The sequence below is a fragment of the Setaria italica genome, chromosome V (genome assembly GCF_000263155.2).
Source record: "Setaria italica strain Yugu1 chromosome V, Setaria_italica_v2.0, whole genome shotgun sequence".
Classification (NCBI taxonomy): Eukaryota; Viridiplantae; Streptophyta; class Magnoliopsida; order Poales; family Poaceae; genus Setaria; species Setaria italica.
In genome coordinates this window covers 46,780,793-46,803,363 of record NC_028454.1, presented here as the reverse complement: position 1 = coordinate 46,803,363, position 22,571 = coordinate 46,780,793, and the positions used below count along the sequence as shown (strand labels likewise).

The 22,571-nt window shown below is 43.0% G+C and overlaps 4 protein-coding genes and 1 non-coding gene across 6 annotated transcripts; 4 read left to right on the top strand and 1 right to left on the bottom strand.

Annotated features, from left to right (window-relative positions):
• Positions 1-860: 860 nt before the first annotated feature.
• On the top strand, positions 861-2,954 carry LOC101770051 (mitochondrial import inner membrane translocase subunit PAM16 like 2). Its single transcript, XM_004971284.4, has 4 exons — positions 861-1,118; positions 1,251-1,338; positions 2,386-2,516; positions 2,653-2,954. Exons 1-4 carry the CDS (start codon positions 1,116-1,118, stop codon positions 2,770-2,772), a joined length of 342 nt encoding a protein of 113 aa, XP_004971341.1. The 5' UTR covers positions 861-1,115; the 3' UTR covers positions 2,773-2,954.
• A 683-nt stretch (positions 2,955-3,637) lies between these two features.
• TRNAR-UCU lies at positions 3,638-3,710 on the top strand. The gene has a single exon. It is a non-coding gene; the product is annotated as a tRNA-Arg (tRNA).
• Positions 3,711-5,219: 1,509 nt separating this feature from the next.
• On the top strand, positions 5,220-9,337 carry LOC101769100 (E3 ubiquitin-protein ligase RGLG3). Its single transcript, XM_004971283.4, has 12 exons — positions 5,220-5,465; positions 5,896-6,037; positions 6,611-6,695; positions 6,812-6,952; positions 7,054-7,167; positions 7,462-7,559; positions 7,633-7,709; positions 7,780-7,885; positions 8,138-8,265; positions 8,380-8,524; positions 8,597-8,653; positions 8,895-9,337. The coding sequence occupies exons 2-12, from the start codon at positions 5,909-5,911 to the stop codon at positions 8,976-8,978; spliced, it is 1,164 nt and encodes a 387-aa protein (XP_004971340.1). The 5' UTR covers positions 5,220-5,465; positions 5,896-5,908; the 3' UTR covers positions 8,979-9,337.
• A 579-nt stretch (positions 9,338-9,916) lies between these two features.
• On the top strand, positions 9,917-16,738 carry LOC101768424 (tRNA uridine 5-carboxymethylaminomethyl modification enzyme MnmG). Of its 2 annotated transcripts, XM_004971279.2 has the most exons (13): positions 9,919-10,161; positions 10,319-10,464; positions 10,975-11,066; positions 11,204-11,317; positions 11,810-12,140; positions 12,821-13,000; positions 13,184-13,264; positions 13,467-13,685; positions 13,789-13,931; positions 14,520-14,686; positions 15,165-15,382; positions 15,752-15,844; positions 16,222-16,738. In XM_004971279.2, exons 1-13 carry the CDS (start codon positions 9,987-9,989, stop codon positions 16,411-16,413), a joined length of 2,151 nt encoding a protein of 716 aa, XP_004971336.1. In that variant the 5' UTR covers positions 9,919-9,986; the 3' UTR covers positions 16,414-16,738. The 2 variants fall into 2 exon arrangements, with proteins under 2 accessions (XP_022682650.1, XP_004971336.1); XM_022826915.1 differs by lacking the exons at positions 15,752-15,844; positions 16,222-16,738 and adding an exon at positions 15,565-15,745 and having other exon boundaries at positions 9,917-10,161.
• Positions 16,739-17,204: 466 nt separating this feature from the next.
• LOC101768027 lies at positions 17,205-20,838 on the bottom strand. Its single transcript, XM_012845864.2, has 4 exons — positions 19,075-20,838; positions 18,769-18,962; positions 18,408-18,631; positions 17,205-18,321 (listed from the first exon to the last, which is right to left on the bottom strand). The coding sequence occupies exons 1-4, from the start codon at positions 20,549-20,551 to the stop codon at positions 17,574-17,576; spliced, it is 2,643 nt and encodes an 880-aa protein (XP_012701318.1). The 5' UTR covers positions 20,552-20,838; the 3' UTR covers positions 17,205-17,573.
• Between the last annotated feature and the right edge of the window lie 1,733 nt (positions 20,839-22,571).

Sequence of the window (22,571 nt, the reverse complement as noted above, 5' to 3'; positions counted from 1 at the left end):
GCCGGCGAGAAGTCCAGACACCTTGATGTGACGCTGTCCACCGTGAAGGCCTCCGCCGGCCAGCGCTGCATCTAGCTCGACGAGTCTCTAAGCCTTGCCTCCAGCATCACCACTTTCCATTACCCATGAATCCCGCGCACCACCTCTGCTTTTCCAGCCCATCAGAGGCCACCCAATTAAGATTACAGCAGACATGGACGCCCAATCTGTACAGGAAACATGTATATCCTCAGTCCTAGATTTCTAATCTTCATCGGTTCATCCCTTGTTATTACTGTGTGACTATTTTTGGAATGACATTTTTCTAAATAGGCCTGTGATTCATCATTCGTATATGATTCATGATGTGAGAATTGGGTGCTATTGTAACCTTGTTCCAGGTTTATTTAGGTCTTGTTTAGTTGCCCAACTTTGAAGATGCAAACACTGTAGCGTTTCGTTTGTATTTGTGAATTATTGTCCAAATATTGACTAATTAGGCTCAAAAGATTCGTCTCGCAAAGTACAATAAAACTGTACAATTAGTTTTTAATTTCGTCTACATTGAGTACTCCATGCATGTACCGTAAGTGTGATGTGATGGAGAATCTTCTTTTTACATGGTGAGAGTTGGGGGTAACTAAACATGGCCTTAATCAAGTGAAGATACATCTAACGGACGGTGGTGTGTGCACGCATCTCAAACGGTGGAAGTTGGGTAATACTTTCGGAAGTCCTCGGGCAACGATGGACATATTGGGCCCGGTGGTGGGCCCTTAGAATTGGCCCAACTAGTGCGTTTGTGTTCCGGTCCGCGTGGCACTCCACCACAACCGTCTTTCGTGCCGCACAAGATGAGCCCTAGTGCTCAAAGACGGCTGAGAGGCCAAAACGGACCCCAACACCAAACAAACCAACCCGCCCCGACGCGACGAGCCAAACCCGAAGCAACGCAGCCGCCACTTCTCTGAGCCAATCGGAGAGGCCGTAGCCGTCCGGCGGCGTGCCCTCCTTCCCTCCTCGCGATTCGCTGCCGCCCGTCCCCGGCGAGCGCCTGCTCCGAGGTCGCGCCTATCCCCTAGGGTTCCTTCCCCGCCGCCGCCGCCGTCACAGGAGGAGGAAAGGAATACATCGTCATGGTACGCCGATGTTCTGATTCCTCCATCGAATTTTTTTTCCCCCTACTAGCGAGCGATTCGTCCATGCGCTCCTTCCCCTTCCCCTTGCGAGGTTACTCCCTCCCCTGACGCTTCTGATCGATCTTTTAACAGGCGGCCAGGCTCCTCGCGAATCTCATCGTCATGGGCGGGAGCGTCATGGGCAGGGCCATGCTCCAGGCCTATCGCAAAGCCATCGTCAGTGAGTGCTCGCTCCTCTTTGCCTTGTCAAAAACTAGGATTTGCGGCCTACTTTGATTCTACATTGGGTGCCTGACATCGTGAAACCATGGCGTATCATTCTCTGGGCTAGTCATTTATGCAGACTGTAATTGTCAGTGACTAGAGTCATCTCCAACTGCCCTCAAAAAAAAAAGATTAGAGCCATCTCCAACTCTTTTTGCTTGGTGGTGGTATCTGGCTGACAGCTGACTGGCTCACAATGTCAATCCCAAATACGAATTTGAAGTCCTTTTGCCCCTAGTGTGTCCTCTCTTGTCCCAGGTTTCTGATGGGAGGTTACCTGAGTAATCTTTAAGATTTAGGGGTACCATTTGGAACAGCTCTATTTGTTAAAATACAATTAGAGATTGAAAATTTTACCCCTGTTACTGCTACTTGTGAATCTTTTCATGTATGCATTCTATAAAGCTTGTAATGTCGGTTCAAATTTTTTTTTTGAGGCATTTGTCCCTGGTAGCCATTCTGCCAGCCTGTCACAGTTTGGGTGGTGGTGATATGATTATGATGTTGCTGTACCAGGGTAGCCACTAGCCAGCCATTGTGTATTTCTGTTGGTTGGTCCTTTCATTAGGAGCATCGAATAGCTTGGGGTGCCATGTTGTTAAATTGCAAATCAAAGATGTGAAAAATGAATTACTTTCTTCTTTTAAATAATTCTGCATTTGTGAACTAATAAGCGATGGTAAGTTCCACAATATGGTCTGCTCCCATCAGGAGGATATGTTGTCTCACTTTATTAATATTGAAGCATGTATGAAGTGCTTGCATACACGTGTGCCTAAGTCAATTTCATACTGTCTCCATTTGACATTTGATTAGATCAGATTTTTAATGCATAGCCTTAGATGGATAACAACACGAGAATGCTGAACTAGATGGCTTGTCTGACTTACTTAATCCTGAAACATCATTTACCTAAGGAGTTTGCTTTCATTCTGAAACATGCATCTGCATGGCTACAGTATCCACGTGAAATGCAATTAATTGTTTCTGATTTTTCTTGTAGATGCGAACCAAACTGGAGCTGCCCAAGAAGCTATAAATGGTATCAGACGGGCTAGCAAGGTCATGACTGAGCAAGAAGCCCGGCAGATACTGGGTATTAGTGAAAAATCGACTTGGGAAGAGATTGTTCAGGTCCGTGACAACTGAAAATATATTAATCTGTGAACAAAATATGTCCATGTAGCCATTAGTCTGTTAATTTCATACTGTAGAACCATTGACTGAGGCAAGCCTAACGTCAAATTTCTTTTGTTCGATTACTCTGCAGAAGTATGACACAATGTTTGAGAGGAATGCGAAGAACGGGAGCTTCTACCTCCAATCGAAGGTCCATCGCGCAAAAGAATGTCTGGAACCTTTATATCAAAAGCCTGATGTACCAAACTGAGATTGGCGTAGATGCCTAGCATCCGTTTGAACCATTACGCTTAACTGATCAGTTTGCCGATGTGGCTAGAGATCATTCTGTTTTTGAGTTATGCTGGGTGCATCAGGTTGATTGGTTGTAAAAGGGACCTTTGCTGGACTCAGAATAATGTTTAACAAAGATATGAGATTTTGTCTGATTCACTTTGGCAGTGCCTCCCTTGTGCTGTAAATTCATATGCCAATTGGCTGTGATGGAATATGTCTTTTAGATAAGGTTGGATTGAAAGCCACACTTTTGCAGCGATGGAGTAAGGGGGTGTTTTGATACCCCTATTAAAGTTTGCACCTGTCATATCAGATGTTTGGATGCTAATTAGGAGTATTAAACATAGGCTAATTACAAAACTAATTGCACAGATGGAGTCTAATTCGCGAGATGAATCTATTAAGTCTAATTACTCCATGATTTGACAATGTGGTGCTACAATAACCATTTGCTAATGATGGATTAATTAGGCTTAATAGATTTGTCTCGCGAACTAGCACAGGGTTCTGCAATTAGTTTTATAATTAGCTCATGTTTAATCCTTCTAATTAGCATCCAAACATCTGATGTGACACTACTAAAGTTTAGCATACAGTATCAAACCCCTCTAAATATTGGTTGGTAGTACCTTCCCCTTTTCCCTTGAAACTTGAATTAGCCCAACAGATTGGATGGAGATCCACACGCATGTGGACACAGAATATAAGTATCCGTGTGCGTTCTATTAGCAAGAATAGCTTGAGGTTCCTGCTCAGGCAGAGGCGCAGGTGGGTTGTAAGTAAAACCCTGAAGTTGTAAGTATGTACCTATATGTTTCCTCTCGACTTGTATCAAGAAAGCGCCCGTGGCCTAATGGATAAGGCGTCTGACTTCTAATCAGGCGATTGTGGGTTCGAGTCCCACCGGGCGTGATTTATTTTTTATTACTGTTACGTTCTTTAGTATTTTTTGGGGACCTGGGCGCCTGTAGAAACCTCTAGCCTCTTTTTTTCTTTTACACAAACGAGGATAATTTTTTTTTACACAAACGAGGACAAAAAAAAAGATTGATGTAATGGGGCTAGTTCTTGGTAGGCCTCGAACTCCTACTACTATGTGCTAAATTTTAGTAGAGGTGTTTGGATACTATGTGCTAGTGTTACATCACATGTTCAGATGCTAATTAGGAGGATTAAATATGAGCTAATTATAAAACTAATTGCAGACCCCGAGGCTAAATCGCGAGACAAATCTATTAAGCCTAATTAATCCATCATTAGCAAATGGTTACTGTGGCACCACATTATCAGATCATGGACTAATTAGGCTTAATAGATTCGTCTCGCGAATTAAACTCCATCTGTGCAATTAATTTTATAATTAGCCTATATTTAATATCTAATTAGTATTAAACATCAAATGTGACATATGCTAAACTTTAACGGGTGGTATCCAAACACCCTCTCTAACAGAAGTTAGAGCTTTATCCATATAAAACAACTCCGGGGGTGGAACTGTTTTTAACCAAACGAACTTAGACCTGGTTTGGTTCCTCTGACTTATTTTTAGCACCTGTCACATCGAATGTTTAGATACTAATTAGGAGTATTAAACGTAGACTATTTACAAAACCCATTACATAAGTGGAGGCTAAACGGCGAGACGAATCTATTAAGCCTAATTAGTCCATAATTTGACAATGGGTTGCTACAGTAAACATTTGTTAATGATGGTTTAATTAGGTTTAATAGATTCATCTCGCCGTTTAGCCTCCAGCTTATGTTTAGGTACTCCTAATTAATATCTAAACATTCGATGTGACACGTGCTAACTCCACTTATGTAATGAGTTTTGTAAATAGCCTACGTTTAATACTCCTAATTAATATCTAAACATTCGATGTGACACGTACTAAAAATAAGCAAGGGAACCAGACAGTGCCTCCCTTGTGCTGTAAATCATATGCCATTGGACTGTGATGGAATATGTCTTTAGATAAGGTTGGGATTGAAAGCCACACTTTTGCAGCGATGGAGTAAGGGGGTGTTTTGATACCCCTATTAAAGTTTGCACCTGTCATATCAGATGTTTGGATGCTAATTAGGAGTATTAAACATAGGCTAATTACAAAACTAATTGCACAGATGGAGTCTAATTCGCGAGATGAATCTATTAAGTCTAATTACTCCATGATTTGACAATGTGGTGCTACAATAACCATTTGCTAATGATGGATTAATTAGGCTTAATAGATTTGTCTCGCGAACTAGCACAGGGTTCTGCAATTAGTTTTATAATTAGCTCATGTTTAATCCTTCTAATTAGCATCCAAACATCCGATGTGACACTGTTAAAGTTTAGCACCTCGTATCCAAACAGCCCCGAAAGCGAAATCTATGGGGATGATGCCGTATCATGTGACCGCGGCGGGATCTCTCTCCTTTTGGGTTGCTTGCGATGGTCTGCTCTGCTCGGTTACTTCCAGCACCGTCGTGCACGCTTCCGCTGGCCTTGCCCGCTCCTCGCAGCATCCTCGAAGCTCTCCACACCAGGGAGGGCGACTCGTCCAGTCTCCTCTGACTTGCTCTGCTCTCCCTGCGCCCGTGGTCGGTCTGTCCTCACCGCTAGCCCGCTGCTGCTCAGCAGCCAGTCCCGGCGGCACCAGTCCCCGCCGCGTCAATCGCCTGGTAACGAACGCAATCCTCTCTCTGCCCCCTCCTCTAGCGTAGCAACAGGGTAGTTCGATTTGGTGCGGGAATTTTAGCTGTGGGGTGGGTGACTTGCGCCACTGATGGGGTCACGGGGGCGAAAGGAATTTCCCAAGCAAGATATCTGGTTTCGATCGATTCCTGACTGAGGTTAGGTTAGCAGGTTGGTTGGGGGCAGTTAGCAATCTTAGTTACTGCTGACCCACTTTACTAGATCCATCTGTTGTTGTTAGATCACAAGTTTTCTACTAGCTGGGATGTCACCCAGCAACGGATCAGAAAATTCCATGATTCGGCTTATTTTTTCTAACACTCAACAAAATTATTCATACCGACATATGCTCTGGCTGGTTTCTTCTTGTTTTCTTAGCTTCAGCTGCAAAAATGTGACCTCCAAGTCCTTTGGCAGATCATTTCTTATAATGTGGGGTGAGAAAACTCATCACAAGCACTGGCATCAAGGTCATGGTCCATCTGGAAGTTCCAAGGGCGAGAAACATGGCAAACAGCAGCCCAAATTTATACCAGACAATTATAGCTCGGTTGATGAGGTAAGCACCACTGCACCAGTAAGAATCTCATGATGTCATCTTGTATATATATCTGAAGTCTTAAACAAAATTTTCAGCCTGCTTTGAGCCATAATCTCTCCTGTCATCCTCCTTTTTCTTTTTGATGAGAATCTGTGTTGAACATAAGTTGACTTTTCAGAAACAGATAAGTTCCATTATCTTAGAAGAAAGTTAAACCCAGAAAAGTTCAAATTGAGGTCTGCGAGCTGGCCCTACCTTTCTTCTTCTTTTTTCTTTCTCTAAAAGTTTTGGAAACTACCCTAAATCTTGTATGCTAATAGTTCAAGCTTCGGCATCTAGGCTTAATAAACATGGAAAACGGCAGTTAAGTCATGGCACTGTCAGTGTTTAAAACGAGAATCTAGCATCATCCCTTTAGTGTATAAGTCCTTGACCACAACATGTATGTATTTCATTTCTTGTAGTCAACAGTCAACACTGCTCATGCCCTTGAACCACCCCATTTCCTTTTCTGTTTTCCAAGAAAAAAGAAAACCCGCTGCATTTGTTTGTTCTGCTGTATGATTTTTTTATTCATTTCGATTTACAAAGGTCATTACTGCACTGAGAGAAGCTGGTCTCGAATCATCAAATCTAATTCTTGGTATTGACTTCACCAAAAGCAATGAGTGGTCAGGTGATATTACTCCCATAATCCTATCATATCTGCTGTCCGCTTCTACATCTTGGCTTAATAGCAGCTTTACTTGAGATCCTCCTTGTTATGAAGATGTGCTCTTCTGAATCCTGCAGGTAGGCATTCCTTTGGAAGAAAATCTTTGCATGCCATTAACGGTAACCCAAATCCATATGAGCAAGCTATCTCTATAATCGGGCGAACACTGTCACCTTTTGATGATGATAACTTAATACCATGTTTTGGATTTGGTGATGGTAAGTATTTACCCTTGTTCTGTTATTTTCTCATTATGACTTTGATTTGAGGAAATTGGTACAGTCATACATGAATTGACAAAATGTAATTCATTCTGTAGCTTCTACGCATGATCACTCTGTCTTCAGCTTCTACCAGGACAACCATCCCTGTCGTGGCTTTGAGGAGGTTCTTGTAAGGTATCGACAAATTGTTCCACATTTGAATCTTTCAGGTAACAAGGCTTGTTCCCCCCCTTTTGTACAGTAGATATTGCGCACAAATAGAAGGCTGGATATTTCAGTAACTTCCAGAACCTGGAGTCCTGGATATATTATGACTTAAAATAGGCAATGCTTTGCTATGCTTTATTTTATAGCTTATATTTTCAGAAGAGAAAAAGTTTCAAGGTCCTGCAAAACTACTGTATATAGCCTAGTTGTGCAGGTCGTTAAACTCCTTGCTACTTGTTATGATCCACTCTTGGCAGTACTGGTCTATGCTTACGTGTTACTTATTTGGTGTGCAGGACCAACTTCTTTTGCACCTCTGATTTATGCAGCGATTTCTGTTGTTGAAAATAGTAATTGGCAATACCATGTCCTCGTAATCATAGCCGATGGACAGGTGACATGTTCATAATAGCAGCAAAATACTTCGCTATAAGCATCAACATGTTTGACCTGAGCAAAAGTTGTAGGTGACTGCTGCTAATACAAATGATGGAAGATTAAGTCCACAGGAACAGGCAACTATACAAGCAATTGTTGATGCTAGGTAAATTCACTTCTTCATTTGGTTGTTTTGGTTTTGCAGCATTAGTGAAACCTATTTATTTGGTTGCCAGCTACTATCCTCTTTCAATAGTAATGGTTGGAGTGGGTGATGGACCATGGGATGCCATGCAGCATTTTGATGACTGTATCCCTGAAAGAGCTTTTGACAATTTCCAGGTGATTATAATACTACTATACGATGTTTAAATTCCAAATTGTTAATGTTGCTCCACTTGTAACAATACCCCGGGCTAGTTATTGTACCTGTTTTTAAAAACACAATGTTGCGGGTGTATTGATTATTCCAGTAAGAAAAAATATACTGACTTGAAATATTTTTTTATTCTGCCATTGCCTTTTGAGTACGTGGTGCAATTTCAATTTCTTGCCTGTTGCTCTTCCAAAAATCTTACTGATAGGCCATTGCAGTTTGTGAACTTCACTGGTATTATGTCAACAAGTAAGGATATGTCAAAGAAGGAGGCTGCATTTGCTCTTGCAGCTCTTATGGAAATACCTTCTCAGTATAAAGCAACTCAAGGCCTCCGACCTTCAGAGTACTTGTTCTTACTCAGCTGTTTGCACTCCTGAATTAGTTTCTTGGCATCATTGCTATTTCTTGTCCATCTTCTGATCTTCTATTTGTTGTGTTATTCAAACTAATCTCCCAGAAAGCATGCACAAAGGATTGGCTCTCCTAGGATTCTTCCTCCTCCAAACAAAGTTCTTGAACATGATAATGCAGCAGCTTCACATCCTCCTCCAACCGCAAGCTCCCGGTCAACTGGCATTGGCAAAAGTGCTGCCGACGAGCAGGTACTTTGGGACCAGTAACTCTTCCCTATATTGGAGTGATGGAACCTTAAACTGTATCTTTGGCACGTACAGGTATGCCCCATATGTTTAACCAATCCAAAGGACATGGCTTTTCAGTGTGGTCACCTGGTAAGATTTCTATCCACGTGCTATCTCCAAGGGTGAAGTATCTAATTGCAAAAGGGTGAAATGGTCAACAATAATTAAGTACCTATTGCTAGTGAACTTACCCAAATAAAGTAACCTAACTTAAGATTTGAAAGTATGGTTAACCTAAATTAAGTTGAATAGTGACAGAACATGGATAAAAATTCAGACAAGTTCTTTTGTTGGATGAGTGATTGATAGACCCTTTTTTTCTTTGTGTAAGACATGCAAGGAATGTGGCCCAACTCTACCAACCTGCCCATTGTGCCGTAAGCCAATTACCATGCGCGTGAGGATCTATTCTTAAGATGATGCGATGTTCTGGAGAGAAGGGATTGACCGCTCCATCCATGGGATGCCAATCAGTAAGGAGCAAGATCTCGGAAGCGCAGGACTTTGCGCTACGGTCTCGAGATGTGAATGTCATGAAAACCATGTACAGAAACTTCTCCGTGCCTATTCAGTAATGTTGGCTGATGAATAATTTCATCCTATTGCATGTAAAAGTTTATCGTTATCAGGCATCAGTAGCAGGGAAATTGTGTTCTTGTGTTGAATGCTATACCAGCAATCGTGTCACATATCTATGTTCATATCATCATACCAGAGGACAGATACTTTTGATGGATGAATTGTGCTCTGTTATGTTCGGGAACGGTTAACTCTTGTAGTCTTGTGCAAGTTTGGAAAACGATTGCTTTAAGTTCTCATATATTCTGAGAAATGCAGTTACAATTTCGTTTGGCATTTGTAAGAGCTGCACTGCACCATGGCAGGAAGTGGAGCAAATTGGAATACGGCTCTATGTGCTTTTAGAGGGGGTTTTGGTTCCACGGACTAAAATTTAGTTTCTGACACATCGAATGTTAGATACTAATTAGAAATATTAAATATAAATTAATTACAAAATCAATTGCACAGATGGAGGCTAATTCGCGAGATGAATCTATTAAGCCTAATTAATTCATGATCAACACATGTTTACTGTAGCATCACATTATCAAATTATCCATAATTAGGTTTAAGAGATTCGTCTCGCGAACTAGTCTCCATTTATGCAATTGGTTTTATAATTAGCTCACGTTCAAGAAATCACTGCCAAATTTTCTTTCCAATTTGACATGCAAAGGGTTGACGCTTATACTGTGTACAGGAAATGTAAATAAAAAATGAGGAAAAAAATGTAATTGACAGAAATCCTAAACTGTATGGGTGTTTTTGTAAATTTTCTCCTCCGTCGTCAAGAGATTTGAGAGCCACACCGCGAGAAGAGTAGAGAAGATAGCTCTCAGCCTCCGCTCTCCCGTCGGCGGCCATGCTGCTCCGCCTCCGCCCGCCGCCGCAGCCGGCCACCGCGGCTGCAGCTGCTGCTGCGAGACTCTCGTCCTTCCTCCCCTCCCCTTCATTCCGCGACCTCCTTCCCTTAACATCCTGGCGGACCCCTCCCCGGCGCCGCCTCTCCACCGCCGCCGCCGCCGCCGTCGCGAAGGGTAACGCCTTTCTCCTTGTTCCATCGTAATTGTCGTTGATTCGACAAATTGAGCTCTATAGGCTGTTGAGAGACGGTTTCCCTTTGTTTTTTCAAGCTAGCTGATGCTAACTGAAAACGAGGGAATGCTTACTGACGAGTTTCTCTTGTGGCACTAGATTCTAGAGGCCGATTGGATTCGGAGCGGTACGACGTCATTGTTGTCGGAGGTGGCCATGCCGGATGTGAGGCCGCGCTTGCGTCGGCTCGCCTCGGCGCACGCACCCTTCTTCTTACGCTCAACATTGATAGGATTGCATGGCAGGTCTGCACTGAGTTTTCTTGCCGTTTTCAGTTCTACATTTCTTGTATTCATTTGCAGTTACATATTAACTTAGCCTTGGAATCAACAAACCATTCTTTCTGATTCCTGATGTTAAATATTCTAGTAAAGTTCATGTGTCAAAAAAAAGTTGTAAACATTGAGTCCTGATGTCACATAGTAAAATTCAAGCCCTGTATATGAAGAATTGATACATCTTTCCCTGTGCGTAGGAAACTAGGAATTAATCTGTGACAGCATGTTTACAGGGCACAGATTCTGTTCAAAATTTGTATGTCAGTATGTGGTATTTGTATTTGATGAAAGAATAGTATAATGCAGAAACTGAAACTGTTCAAAGGTATGGTAAAAAGACGAATTTTTATGATGTTACATATCTCAGTATGCTATAAGGAAGCATCCTTTGCCAAGGAATTGCATGTAGATTTTATGCTATTTTACACTTATTAGAAGTGTGGTTCTGCTTCCTGACTCGTTCTCTGCCATATGCAGCCTTGTAACCCAGCTGTGGGTGGGCCTGCAAAGTCTCAACTTGTCCATGAGGTAGATGCCCTTGGTGGTGAAATTGGAAAAATTGCTGATAGGTACAAGTTCAAATGTGCACTTATATGGAGAGTGAATTCTCTCTTTTGCTTTTGTATGTATTGGGCTGAGAGTTCAGACTTCATTTACTAGCAAATCAACAAAGATACCTTAGTGTACTCATTACATCATCTGATAGGTGCTATTTGCAAAAGCGTGTACTGAACAGCTCAAAAGGCCCTGCTGTTCGTGCGCTGCGTGCTCAGACTGATAAGAGAGAGTACGCAATAGAGATGAAGAACATCGTGGAAAGGTCAGTGTATACTAAACTGCTTTAGTCATAATTTGCTAACACTTCACTTGAATTTGTGCTCTTGGCTGGCAGCTCCAAAAGTAGTTAATGCTACATAAATTCTGATTATGTTTCATTTTGGTGATCTCATTTAATTATGTTAATTATGTTAACTTGGTCACCATTTCAGAGGTTCTTAGGTTGTACTCACAAACTTGTGATCTTCTTTAGTTTAAACTATACCATACGTGATGCCCTCACAATTTTGGCATGCGATGTTTTCATTACCGGATTCAGTCCGTGGTTCTACTTGACTAGTCTTAAGGTAGAGGTAAATATTTTATTCTTAAAATTGTTTCTGACACAAGAGTTTAATATTTCTCTGCCTACCAAATAAGTGAATAGAGGTGAAATATTGTGATGCTATGTTGATGTTTACTATTGTTGATCGCATATACTCTAGTGTGATATCTTTCACACTGCTTATTGACTTCGCCATGTACTATGCTTCAGTACAGAAAATCTTTTCATTAGAGAGGCAATGGCTACAGAAGTGTTGATTGGAAAAAATGATAGTGTTGAGGGTGTTCACACTTTCTTCGGCATGGACTTTTATGCACCATCTGTTGTACTTACCACCGGAACATTTATGAGTGGTAAGATTTGGGTTGGTAGGACATCAATGCCTGCTGGGCGAGCTGGAGAATCAGCTTCTCATGGACTTACTGAAAACTTGCAGCAGCTGGGTTTTGAAACTGACCGCTTAAAAACTGGTACACCACCACGAATTGATCGCAGGACAGTTGACTTTTCTGGATTGGAACCCCAGCATGGTGATGAAGAGGTATACATAATACATGCACCAAACTTTATTGTTGGCATATTCTTGGTTATCTGCATCTGTAGAATTTCCCCCACTTATCAAGAATTGTAGGTTAATTCAATAGCTTTTCATTACTGTCCTTTTTTATTCAGTTGTATTGCATTGCATATTGGGGCAAATAACGAAATCAGTAATTTCAAATTAAATGCTGCATTTGTGTATCGTCTAGTAGTTAGACATAGTAAGACTGCATTTGAAATGACCCAGTTAGACTGGTTTCTCTTTAATTAGTCATTTCTATGCATGAATTTGTAGTTTACAAATCTTTTTTTTTTTAAAAGGAAAGTTTACAAATCTGATAACAAAGTATCCCATGAACAGTATTCCTTGCATGTAAGATCAAAAGAAGCCTTGCTTTAAGTGCACTGGAAGACTTGCACATAATAATGTATATCCATTCACCAGCTGATTTAGCTGATCCCACCTTTTCAACTGTATAGGGTGTATTTTCCCACAGAAGTTTCACAACTTTTCCTGCATCAAGTATATGCTGTGTACCTTGCAGCTTTGCACCCACATGTTCAAGGAAATCAATTGTATTTTTTAAATTTAGGGCTTGTCAGGATGGTTAATCTTGAATTCAAGTTTCTTTTATGTTTCATATATATATTTTAATAAAAGGATGGTGCCTTTTGAAACAGGTAGGTTGGTTTAGTTTCGATCCTGAATTTCATGTTGAGAGAGAGCAGATGTGTTGCTATTTAACACGAACCACAAAAGAGACACACCAAATTGTTAGAGACAACTTAGATGAAACACCAACTTATGGTGGGTGGGTTGAAGCAAAGGGACCAAGATACTGCCCAGCAATTGAAGATAAGGTACTATATCATGGACCTTTTTGGTTTGTTACATGGCAACCTTTTTTATTTTGTTTCTTGGATTGGCAACATAACTTTCCCTTCAAAAAAACTTTTGTAATTTCTTGCAAAGAATTAAGCATTATACCTTTAAAAACATGTACTACCCACTATTCTGAAGATAACCAAGTTCATTGTTTTCAGATTGTAAGGTTCAAAGATAAAGAGTCTCATCAGATCTTTCTTGAACCTGAGGGTAGAAATGTTCCTGAACTGTATCTGCAGGTATCTTCCTTCTAACCTCTCTCCATTCTTTCCTTTTCTTTGGTCAAATTTATTAATCCAGACATTGACATACATTGTGCTTTTTTCCTAGCTGTCCCTGTCTGTGTGTGAAAGTAATATTTAGGCACTGTTGCTTACCCAAGCCCTCCTTTTTTCTAGATGTGAAACCTACTACTTATGATCATTTATACATCTTTATCAGGGCTTTTCCACTGGGCTTCCTGAAAGATTGCAGTTATCACTTGTGCGAACTATACCAGGGCTGGAGAACTGTCTAATGCTAAGGCCTGCTTATGCTGTCGAATATGATTACTTACCTGCATATCAATGCTCAAGATCACTTATGACAAAGAAGTTTGAGGGCTTATTCTTCTCTGGCCAGATAAATGGAACAACAGGATATGAAGAAGCTGCAGCTCAGGTTTATTCATTGTTCCTGCTCTGTTCTTCTTGAGTTAATTGTATTTGATAAGTTGGCTGAACTAGATTTGCTGGATCCTAAGCTTTCTGACTTTTGTTTGTAGGGTATAATTTCTGGAGTCAATGCAGCTAGGCATTCTGATGGAAAATCGTTAATTATTCTTGAGAGGGAAAGCAGTTATATAGGGACTCTTATTGATGATCTTGTTACAAAAGATCTTAGGGAGCCCTATCGCATGCTAACAAGGTGCATAATTTCTGTAGAAAATATTCTTATTATTGATGCTTAAAGAACCGATGCCAAAAATAGTTATAGGCTCCTATGTAGTAAGCCTAAGTAGTGTTGTGCAATATTTGCATTTTTTATTTTTTAGTAGATCCAATATGAGCGGTCCAAGTGAGAGGTGGGAATCCCTCATTACCTTGTCCACCTTTTAATTAGGCTAAATTGACCTAAATCAGCACAGGAGGGATGAGAGAACTCCCACCCTCAACTTTGGGCCTCTTGGATCAGAGGGAGGGATTGAATTTGTACATATGTTCACCAATATACTCTTGGGCACCAGATATTTGCTCATCTTTTGGTAAGCTAAAAATGTGAGTACAGCAATGGACCCTTTCATCATGATTCTCATCATGCAATGTGTATCAGATGGAGCTAGTTTAACAGTATTTGCGATTGTAAATTCCTAACTAGAGTACACATGGTTTTGTTTTAGTAAAATAAAATTACATGCTGAGTGCTTTGAAACATATGTTGTCTAATTCAACATGACTTTTCTGTTCATAAATTTCTTAACTTCTTTTTATTTCTGGGGCATTTATGGATATCCAGCCGATCAGAACACCGGTTGTTGCTTCGAGCAGATAATGCTGATAGTCGTTTGACCCCTTTGGGACGAGATATTGGTTTAATAGATGACAGACGCTGGGAGCTTTATCAGTCAAAGCAAGCTCGCATTAAGCAAGAAAAAGAACGGTTGAAATCTACAAAAGTACCAGGTGGGCATTTTTTCTCGAATACACAGGAGAGCTGTGTATCATTGCATTGAGATAGGAGAGAAAAAGGCCAAAATAGCCATACAAACACACCCCACACACACCCTGGTTCTCTGATTACAAAGTACCAGTGGGCATTACATATTTTCTAAGCTAATGAATAATGACATTTCAAAATACTGCATCATTCATTTTGTTAGGTATCCTCGAATGCATTCATTAAAATTTTACATAAAAGTATTTAAATTTTGTCACACAAAATTTCATAACTAGATATGTCATCAAAGCTAGGAGTTCTGCTAGCATATAATTAGGAGGAATGGTCAAATACATTTATTGGAGACTGTTGATGTCCTGATTGACATCAGCAGAAAGGAGGGAGGTGGGAGACATGTATTTTGACTGGTGTTGATATATTACTTGCTGTTGCTATCATGTCATTAGAATTCACTTGCTGTAATTCAAAATTTCCTGTTATCAGGAGGTGAATTTGCTGCTGAAGTTAGTGCAGTATCCAACCAACCAGTAAAGGATTCATCTACACTTGAAGCTATACTAAAGAAGCCACATGTGCAATATAAGCTTCTTGATAAGCATGGATTTGGAAATGAAAATTTATCTCGAATTGAGAAGGAATGCATAGAGATTGATATCAAGTATGAAGGTTTCATTGCACGACAACAGAGTCAATTACACCAGGTAATTTGCTTATGATTATGTGTTTTTGTACAGGAGTAGATTTATGAAGGAAGTTAGTGCTAGAAAAATGGTACATACATCATTCAAGATGTCCAACAATATGCATTATGCATCCCTTGTATGATATTGGTATATTTGCCATTCTATGGATTTATTTTTTTTATACCGAGTAACTTGTTCAGCTCTTTGGTGTTCTGTTGAGATTATGGGGGCAGTGGTTGGTTCTTTATCTTCGTCAGTGTAATTTTTTTTCTTCCTTTGCTTAAGAAAAGGTGCACGTTCATTGATATTGATGAGTTCATTTGTTTTGTTTATTTATTTAATTGAAAAGGCAGCTAACTCTTCATTGTATCTTTTCCCTCTGTTGAGATTGTGAACCAAGAACACAGGAAACTTCCTGAAGATTTGGATTACCACTCAATGAAAAATCTGTCAATTGAAGCTCGTGAGAAACTTTCCAGGGTAAGCGACTCACCTGCTGTGAGAAATGTTCAGTAAAAGATAACCTGTGAACGTAAACAACAACCATTCTGCAGTTCTTCATTTATTAAGGACATTTCCCTTTGTTTCTTTTGGCCCCATAAAACAGGTTCAATCTTTTGTGACAACCCATGACTGAACTTTTAAGATATCAGTTACTATAAATTTGGACTACTGGGCCATGTCTTGCCTGAAACCTGGTGTCGTATGCAAGCAGAAGCTCAAAATAAGCCATAAAAGAAAACATGAACCTGACATAACTGTGCTTACATCTCTATCTCTTAAGCTTGCAGCGATGCAGATCAGGATTCAGTTTTGTGGTCTAATTTTATCTATATTGTATCGTGACTGATCTGTAGGTACGTCCGCAAACAATAGGTCAGGCTAGCAGAATTGGCGGGGTGAGCCCAGCTGACATGACTGTTCTCCTCATCTGGATGGAGAGCAACCGTCGCATGGCTAACCACAGGAGGCAGCAAGACCAGCTGAGAGCAGCTGCGGTGAAGGTTGATGATTCTTCAGAGGAAGTGGCCCGTGCCAGCACTGCATAGGAGAATCTCCAGGCAACTGAACTGGAAGCAACAAGTTTGGTGAGGTACTCGGTAAAAATTATGCAGGAGGTGCAAAATAATGCATGTGGAGTGGATATGATGGGGCTATTTCGACGACCTGAAGAAATGTAGTGGTCCTCTGGCCCTTCCTGTTGTGGAGCGGATATGCTGGCTTTAGGAACTAGAATATCTGATCGGCTTGGCCAGTTACAATTGTAGAGAGTTTCTAATGCTATTTGAATCAGAAGGCAGATTGTAAAGAATGACAACCACGAAAATGCGGTATGATAATAGAGAGCTCTCACCGTTCATCCTTGTAGCATGGAATCCGAGAGAATTCCCTATTTGACACCAGAAAAATGACCCATTCCATTTTTGTCCTCAAAATTTTTTCATTCCTTATTTGACTTTCGTTCCCAAATTGACACTCTATTCGTTTTTTCATCCAACCACCGTTAAATTTCCTATGAAAAGATCATTTTACCCCTTGAAGAACGTGAGCCCTTGGGGCGAAGAAGGTTGTAGCTTAGAAATTCAAAATGTCACATCAGTTTGGCGAATACAAATTGTAGAGATTCAAAATGTATGTACACCCCAAGGCAGAGTGTAAAGAATGACAACAGAGAGAGGTCACGGTTCATCTGTGCAAACACATGGAATCTTTTCAAGTACCTGAATGCAAGAGTCATATAATTTTTACAGAGAGACCATGTCTGCACATGCGCGGTTGTATCATCAGAAGTTTAGAACTTGAGTGGTAAAGAAGAACAGAATGTAAAGCAAGTGTAGTCTTGGTTGAAGTACTAATTTGGGCTTCAAATAAGTAGCATATGAAGCTATGAACACATATACTACCAAGTGAATAAATCACTAATTTGTATATCATGTACAGAATAAATAATAATCGCTAAAACTTCCGAACAATATATGGATAGTTAGTAGCACTACCCTGTACAAAGCAAGGGTCAGAGTAACGTAGAACCCTAACATTCTGCAAGAATTGTAAGAGCTAATCAGAGCCTAACCCCAAATCACATCTATAATTCTATACAAAAAGTGCACTACTATTGGTCGCCGCATCAGCCACAAATGTGCCTGTCGTAAACTGAACTCTCGTGTGTTAATCTTCCACTGAAATCTATTTCTATGTGGTCTGCAGCTCAAGTGCCTAGAATTCTGATTCCCATGTAGACCTGCTGATTTTTCTGAAAGAAGGTGGTGATCTGTTGCAGCACAGGAACCAAACCAATCAGCAGAGTGGCTGAGGCTGCAACATGAGCATGGTTTAGGATCTTTTCATGGCTGGTCCTCTCCTCGTCCCTTCTTTTCCTCAACCTTTCCAAGTCCATTACTCGGTCATCATGGCTGTAGTGAGGGTTCTCCATTGTACTCAGCCCAAGTTCTTCCTGCAAAACCTCAGACTTTCTGTTATAATCTCTGGAAGCATGGTCAGCTTTCCGCTTCTGCCGCTGCTCTTCTTCCAGGCTCTTCTTGAATTCATGCACAAGCTTAGAGAAATGGTCGATTGCTCTCAGTGCATCAGTCTTGGAGACCATCTCAATCGCTTGGAACCAATCATTTGAGGTGACGAATACAGGTGGGGCGCCAAGCCTTCCAGGAGAGAAAGGTGGGACTCCATCGGCTGTATCTTCCTGTGGCGCCTCAGCCTCAGGGAACCATTTCTTGAGCCATCCATTCAGCGCCTCGACACAAGACCTTTGTGAGCTGATCCACTTGTTGAAGCAGCGATACCATTTTGTGAGCTCCCTCTCCAATTCCCTTGAGGCCTCTGAAGCAACACCAGATTGGCTTATGGTCATCGCCTTCAGCTGGTGAAATTCGCTGTCATGTATGGCCAATAGCTGCTTCTCATGGCATTCCAGAACACCTTCCCACAATCTTCTGAACCTGTAAATTTGGAACAAGCAACCATATTGCATTAGATAAATTCAATCTTTTGAAGACCAGACAATTCAAAGAAGGAATATTCATACCTTTGGATGAGATCAACCAGTTGAGGGTAAAGTTCTTCATCTCGAATCTTCTGTATCTTTGACGAGAAGGCATTGGCGGTTCTAACGCTGATGCTGATCTTGGACCGTAGAAGCCTTACTGACAGCCGGGTGGAGTCGATTGTACTTGATTCAGCCCCTCGTTTATCCAGAGATTTCAACCTCCTGTGGTTCTTCTCATACTGCATCCGTAGCTTCTCTTCATCCTAGAACAACCACCTAACGGCGCTCAACACATATTTGGCAGTAAATCAGATAAATAGCACCTAGAGTTTCTTGCCCTATACTAATAACCCAACTACTTCATTTATAAGTTTTTTCCTATGAAAGTACAGGTGCGTACCTTAATCTCCTGATAGAGCTTCTTTTCCCAGGCCCACAGCTTCTCCAGAGTTGATGAGAGGTGGCCAGCACTTGACGAGGCTGAAGTGCTCGCCTTGCTGTTTGATGCTCTTGAATTCCTGCCATGTGGTCTTGGGAGGCAAGATGATGTCGACACGGTAAGACCTAGAGGATCGACTACTCTGGAAGAGATATCTGCAAAAAAAAAATGGTTTTACATTATTGCGATAGCACATATAACACAACCTACAAAGCTAAAAGCAATTTCAAGTATGTTTGCACTCAAATAAAGCAACGCATTACCCACATCTAAGAACTCTGGGGGTGCTCTGGGGAGGCATTTTCCCCACCTCCAGCAGCCTTGAGACCTCTGCGCTGCAGTTTACCGCCTCGTCGAACAGCTCCTTGACCTCGTCCATTGCCTCCCTGACATCTCTCGTTCCATGATGCAATGGCGAGAATGGCTCGCTGCTCACCACCGACTGCACTGACTTGCCATGGCTGTCACCACCTCCTTCTGCTCTGATGGACTGTTTGTCATCGAAGGCCACAGCTTTCTTCTTCCCATCGGTGCTGCTGCCATCAATGTTACCGCTAAAGGTACCCTTTAGGCTGGCCGTGTTCTTCCTCCCTTCCCTGCTCTTCGAGCTGGCATTGCTTGGCACTGAGTCGTTCCTGGACACCAGTTTCCCTGCCTCGGCATTGGCATCAGGAGCTGTCTCTGATCCCTTCCTCTGTAACTTGCCAGCAGGAGATGTCCCCGATCCCTTACTCTGTAGCTTGCCACCAGAAGCTGGTTCTTCCGATTCCTTGGAAGGATTGCCGTTTGAAGCGGCATTGTCTGCAATTGGTCCCTTCCCCTTGGCATTTTGATCAGCAACCCCAGAAGTCGATGGCTTGGGTGCCTCTGCCGGCGCCTTTGCCTCCATTTCCGCCTCGTCCTCAAGCTCCGGGATTCCCTCCATCCTCCTGAGCTCGGCGTAGTTGGGGCTGTTGGTTGGCAGATTCCCGCGAGAGTAGTCCTCCATAAACTGGTCGTACTGCGTGAAGGGGTCAAAGAAATCCCACGGCGAAACCTCCGCGGTCGGCGGCGAAGGCGGCGGTCCGGGCGGCCTCGGCGCCCGCTCCGGTCTCTCTCCCGCAACCACTTCGCCGTAGGGCCCGTACGGGTACTCGTAGGCGTAGCCGTATCCATAGCTGGCCTCGGGTTGGGTGTACTGGACCTGGGCGTTGGGGTCCTCGTAGACCACGGTGGGCACGGTGGACGACCTCCTCATGTAGTGGTGGTGGTGCTTCGTGGACGACGACGACGCCTTGTCGCTTCCGCCGCCGCGTCCGTGCTTGGCGTCATGGAGCGCCTCCTCGATGTCGCCGTCGTCGTCGGAGAGGGAGTGCGAGAGCGACGAGACGGTAGAGGACGAGGACGGCGACGGCGGGAGGCTGGACGCAGTGGCCGCGGCAGAGGAGGCGACCTGCTTGGTGGGGGAAGGCGGGAGCCTGAGCACCGGCGAGGAGCCGGGCGCGGGCGAGGCCTGCGCGAGCGCTGCCGCCGCGAAGCGCCGGAGCGCGTCCCCGACGGCGGCAAGCGAGCGGAAGTAGGCGGCGTGCGCGGCGGCGAGCGCGAACCTCCGGTCGGCCGCGGCGCGGATGAGCGCCACGCGCTCGCGGCACAGCGCCGCGGGGTCGGCGGCGCCCCGCGGGCGCGACGAGGACGACGAGGCGGCGCGGCGCGCCCTGGAGGTGACCGCGGCGGCGAACGCGTCGTGGGAGGTAGTGCAGCCCATTCGCGAGCGCGAAAACCCTAGCTGCAACGGCGGCGGCGTACGGAGAGGTTGCGCTCCGGTGGCTCGTCGCCGTCCATTATAAGGCGGCGTGGGTCGGGTCGGTCCGGCGCGCGGGGTCCGCGTCTCCGACTCGGGTTCGGGAACGGGGCACGGAATATGGCGGCAACGGTGAGGCGGTGATGGAGATGGAAGGCGGAAGGCGGCGCCGGCGCCGGCGGAATCGGGAGGGGAGGCGGAAGGCGCGTGGAGAGAGGGAGAGGCGGCACGGCAGGCGGGCACAGTGTGATGAGACGGAGGGGGGAGACGAGAATGGAAGGAGTAGTTGGGCCTTTTCTCTTCGGTTTCGGTGTCCTCTCCTTCTTTTTTTTGCTTTCTCGCCCTTCCGTTTCGTCTGATTTGCTTTCTTTCACCTTTGCGTGATCTGATTCTGATCAGAGGTGTATTGAGTGAGATTAGTATACACATGACAACCATTAAGTGGGGGTATAAATTATAATAGCTTCTTCTCTTTTACTTCACTGTTAAATCTGTATAATAGATTTATATGAGGTTTTTATGTCACAAATTGTGAGGAAACCTGATGTCGAATTTAGTGACCGACGGTCCATCAGGGGTTACCCACGTAGTAGATTTGTAGGCGGGGGAGATCGTAAGACAAAAACTCGAATGGTAACACAGGGGCGCAAGGTTTAGACAGGTTCGGGTCTTCGGTGAGTAATACCCTATGTCCTGTGTTTTGGTGGATTGTATTACTGATCGCAGGTGTGAAGAGTTAACATGCGTTGGGTTCGTATGGTGGGATTAGATGGATACCCCTACCTCCTCTTATATACTCCGAGGGGTAGTGTTATATGGCAAGTCCCCTAGTTAGTTGCTATAGATGAGATCTAGTCGTACAACACGTGGGGAGTCCTACTCGAACTCCATCTTCAACCTTTTTCATCAAGTCGGGCCGACCCATTAGTGGTCGGCTGGGCCCTCCATAAAGTTATTCAGCATCTATAACCGTCACCTGATTTCATAAAATAATCAATTCTCCCTATTGTTTCCTCCTTTCTTGGTTGTTTATGTGATCACAGGTGTATTGCGATTAACATGACAACCATTAAACCGTATAGTCTATGCTTTCTTTCCATTGATTTCACAAAGTTATTGAGACACATACTGATTCTTATAGAACTTGTTTAATTTGTTCCATGATTTTAGAACAGAGAGAAGAATCATAAAGCCTAAAAAATACAGCTTACTGGCAATTTGAGAACATATTGATTTCATAGTTTTATAAAGAAGATTTTATAAATAAATTCTATAAACTTGTAAGCGTGCCTCCCACCTTCCGTTGGCAAATTAATTAGTGGCGATGGAGAATATATTATATATACATGCCACTTAATTGGCACATTATTAGAGCTGCCAGAAGCATTAGTTATATATTTCTCAGAAAAGATTACAGTAGTTGTGCGAGGACCTTTGTGCAAAAGCACCCGGTCGACGGAGTCCAACAGGAGCTTGGTTTTGTCCTCCCCAACGCGGTCACAAACGGGACGGAAACGGAAGGAGCGCTTGCCATGCAACGCAATCGCACGCGGAGTCTGACGGAGACCTCGAAGATTTCCGTCCTTGATGGCTGCTTAGCTGTGGCCCACGTGGCAGCCTCTATACCACCGTAACGAAAGCTTGCTAGCTTTGCTTGTCCTTGCCCTGGCTGAAAGGCGCATGGAGAAACAAAAACCCCCATGGTTTGACACTTGGTTTGAATTTTGGAGAGTGCAAATTGGTCCTAGCGCTAGTACTCGGCGGCTAGTACGTACAAAAAGTGTAAATCGGGTGACCTTTTTTTTTAAAAAAAAGAACAAACATGGTTTCTTTTTGCTGTGGAATATCAGCTAACATATACTAGTATGTAATCGGTGTTCTGAATTGATGGAGAATTTGGGACCAAATTTAAACTTTCATCCGAGAGTGGTGGACTCTAGCTACATATACATGTAGCTAGACTAGAGAGTTTGCATTGTTGAAG

Excerpts from the sequence above, each read along its gene's own strand:
- LOC101769100 (XM_004971283.4), top strand. The coding sequence starts at position 5,909 with ATGTGGGGTGAGAAAACTCATCACAAGCACTGGCATCAAGGTCATGGT. Across the intron at positions 7,168-7,461 it reads TCCACATTTGAATCTTTCAG|GACCAACTTCTTTTGCACCT; the intron begins GTAACAAGGCTT and ends TTTGGTGTGCAG. Across the intron at positions 8,654-8,894 it reads CTTTTCAGTGTGGTCACCTG|ACATGCAAGGAATGTGGCCC; the intron begins GTAAGATTTCTA and ends TCTTTGTGTAAG.
- LOC101768424 (XM_004971279.2), top strand. The coding sequence starts at position 9,987 with ATGCTGCTCCGCCTCCGCCCGCCGCCGCAGCCGGCCACCGCGGCTGCA. Across the intron at positions 10,162-10,318 it reads CGCCGCCGCCGTCGCGAAGG|ATTCTAGAGGCCGATTGGAT; the intron begins GTAACGCCTTTC and ends TTGTGGCACTAG. Across the intron at positions 11,318-11,809 it reads ATGAAGAACATCGTGGAAAG|TACAGAAAATCTTTTCATTA; the intron begins GTCAGTGTATAC and ends ACTATGCTTCAG.
- LOC101770051 (XM_004971284.4), top strand. Across the intron at positions 1,339-2,385 it reads CTATCGCAAAGCCATCGTCA|ATGCGAACCAAACTGGAGCT; the intron begins GTGAGTGCTCGC and ends TTTTTCTTGTAG. Across the intron at positions 2,517-2,652 it reads CTTGGGAAGAGATTGTTCAG|AAGTATGACACAATGTTTGA; the intron begins GTCCGTGACAAC and ends ATTACTCTGCAG.
- LOC101768027 (XM_012845864.2), bottom strand. The coding sequence starts at position 20,551 with ATGGGCTGCACTACCTCCCACGACGCGTTCGCCGCCGCGGTCACCTCC. Across the intron at positions 18,632-18,768 it reads AGCTCTATCAGGAGATTAAG|GATGAAGAGAAGCTACGGAT; the intron begins GTACGCACCTGT and ends TGGTTGTTCTAG. Across the intron at positions 18,322-18,407 it reads CTGGTTGATCTCATCCAAAG|GTTCAGAAGATTGTGGGAAG; the intron begins GTATGAATATTC and ends CCAAATTTACAG.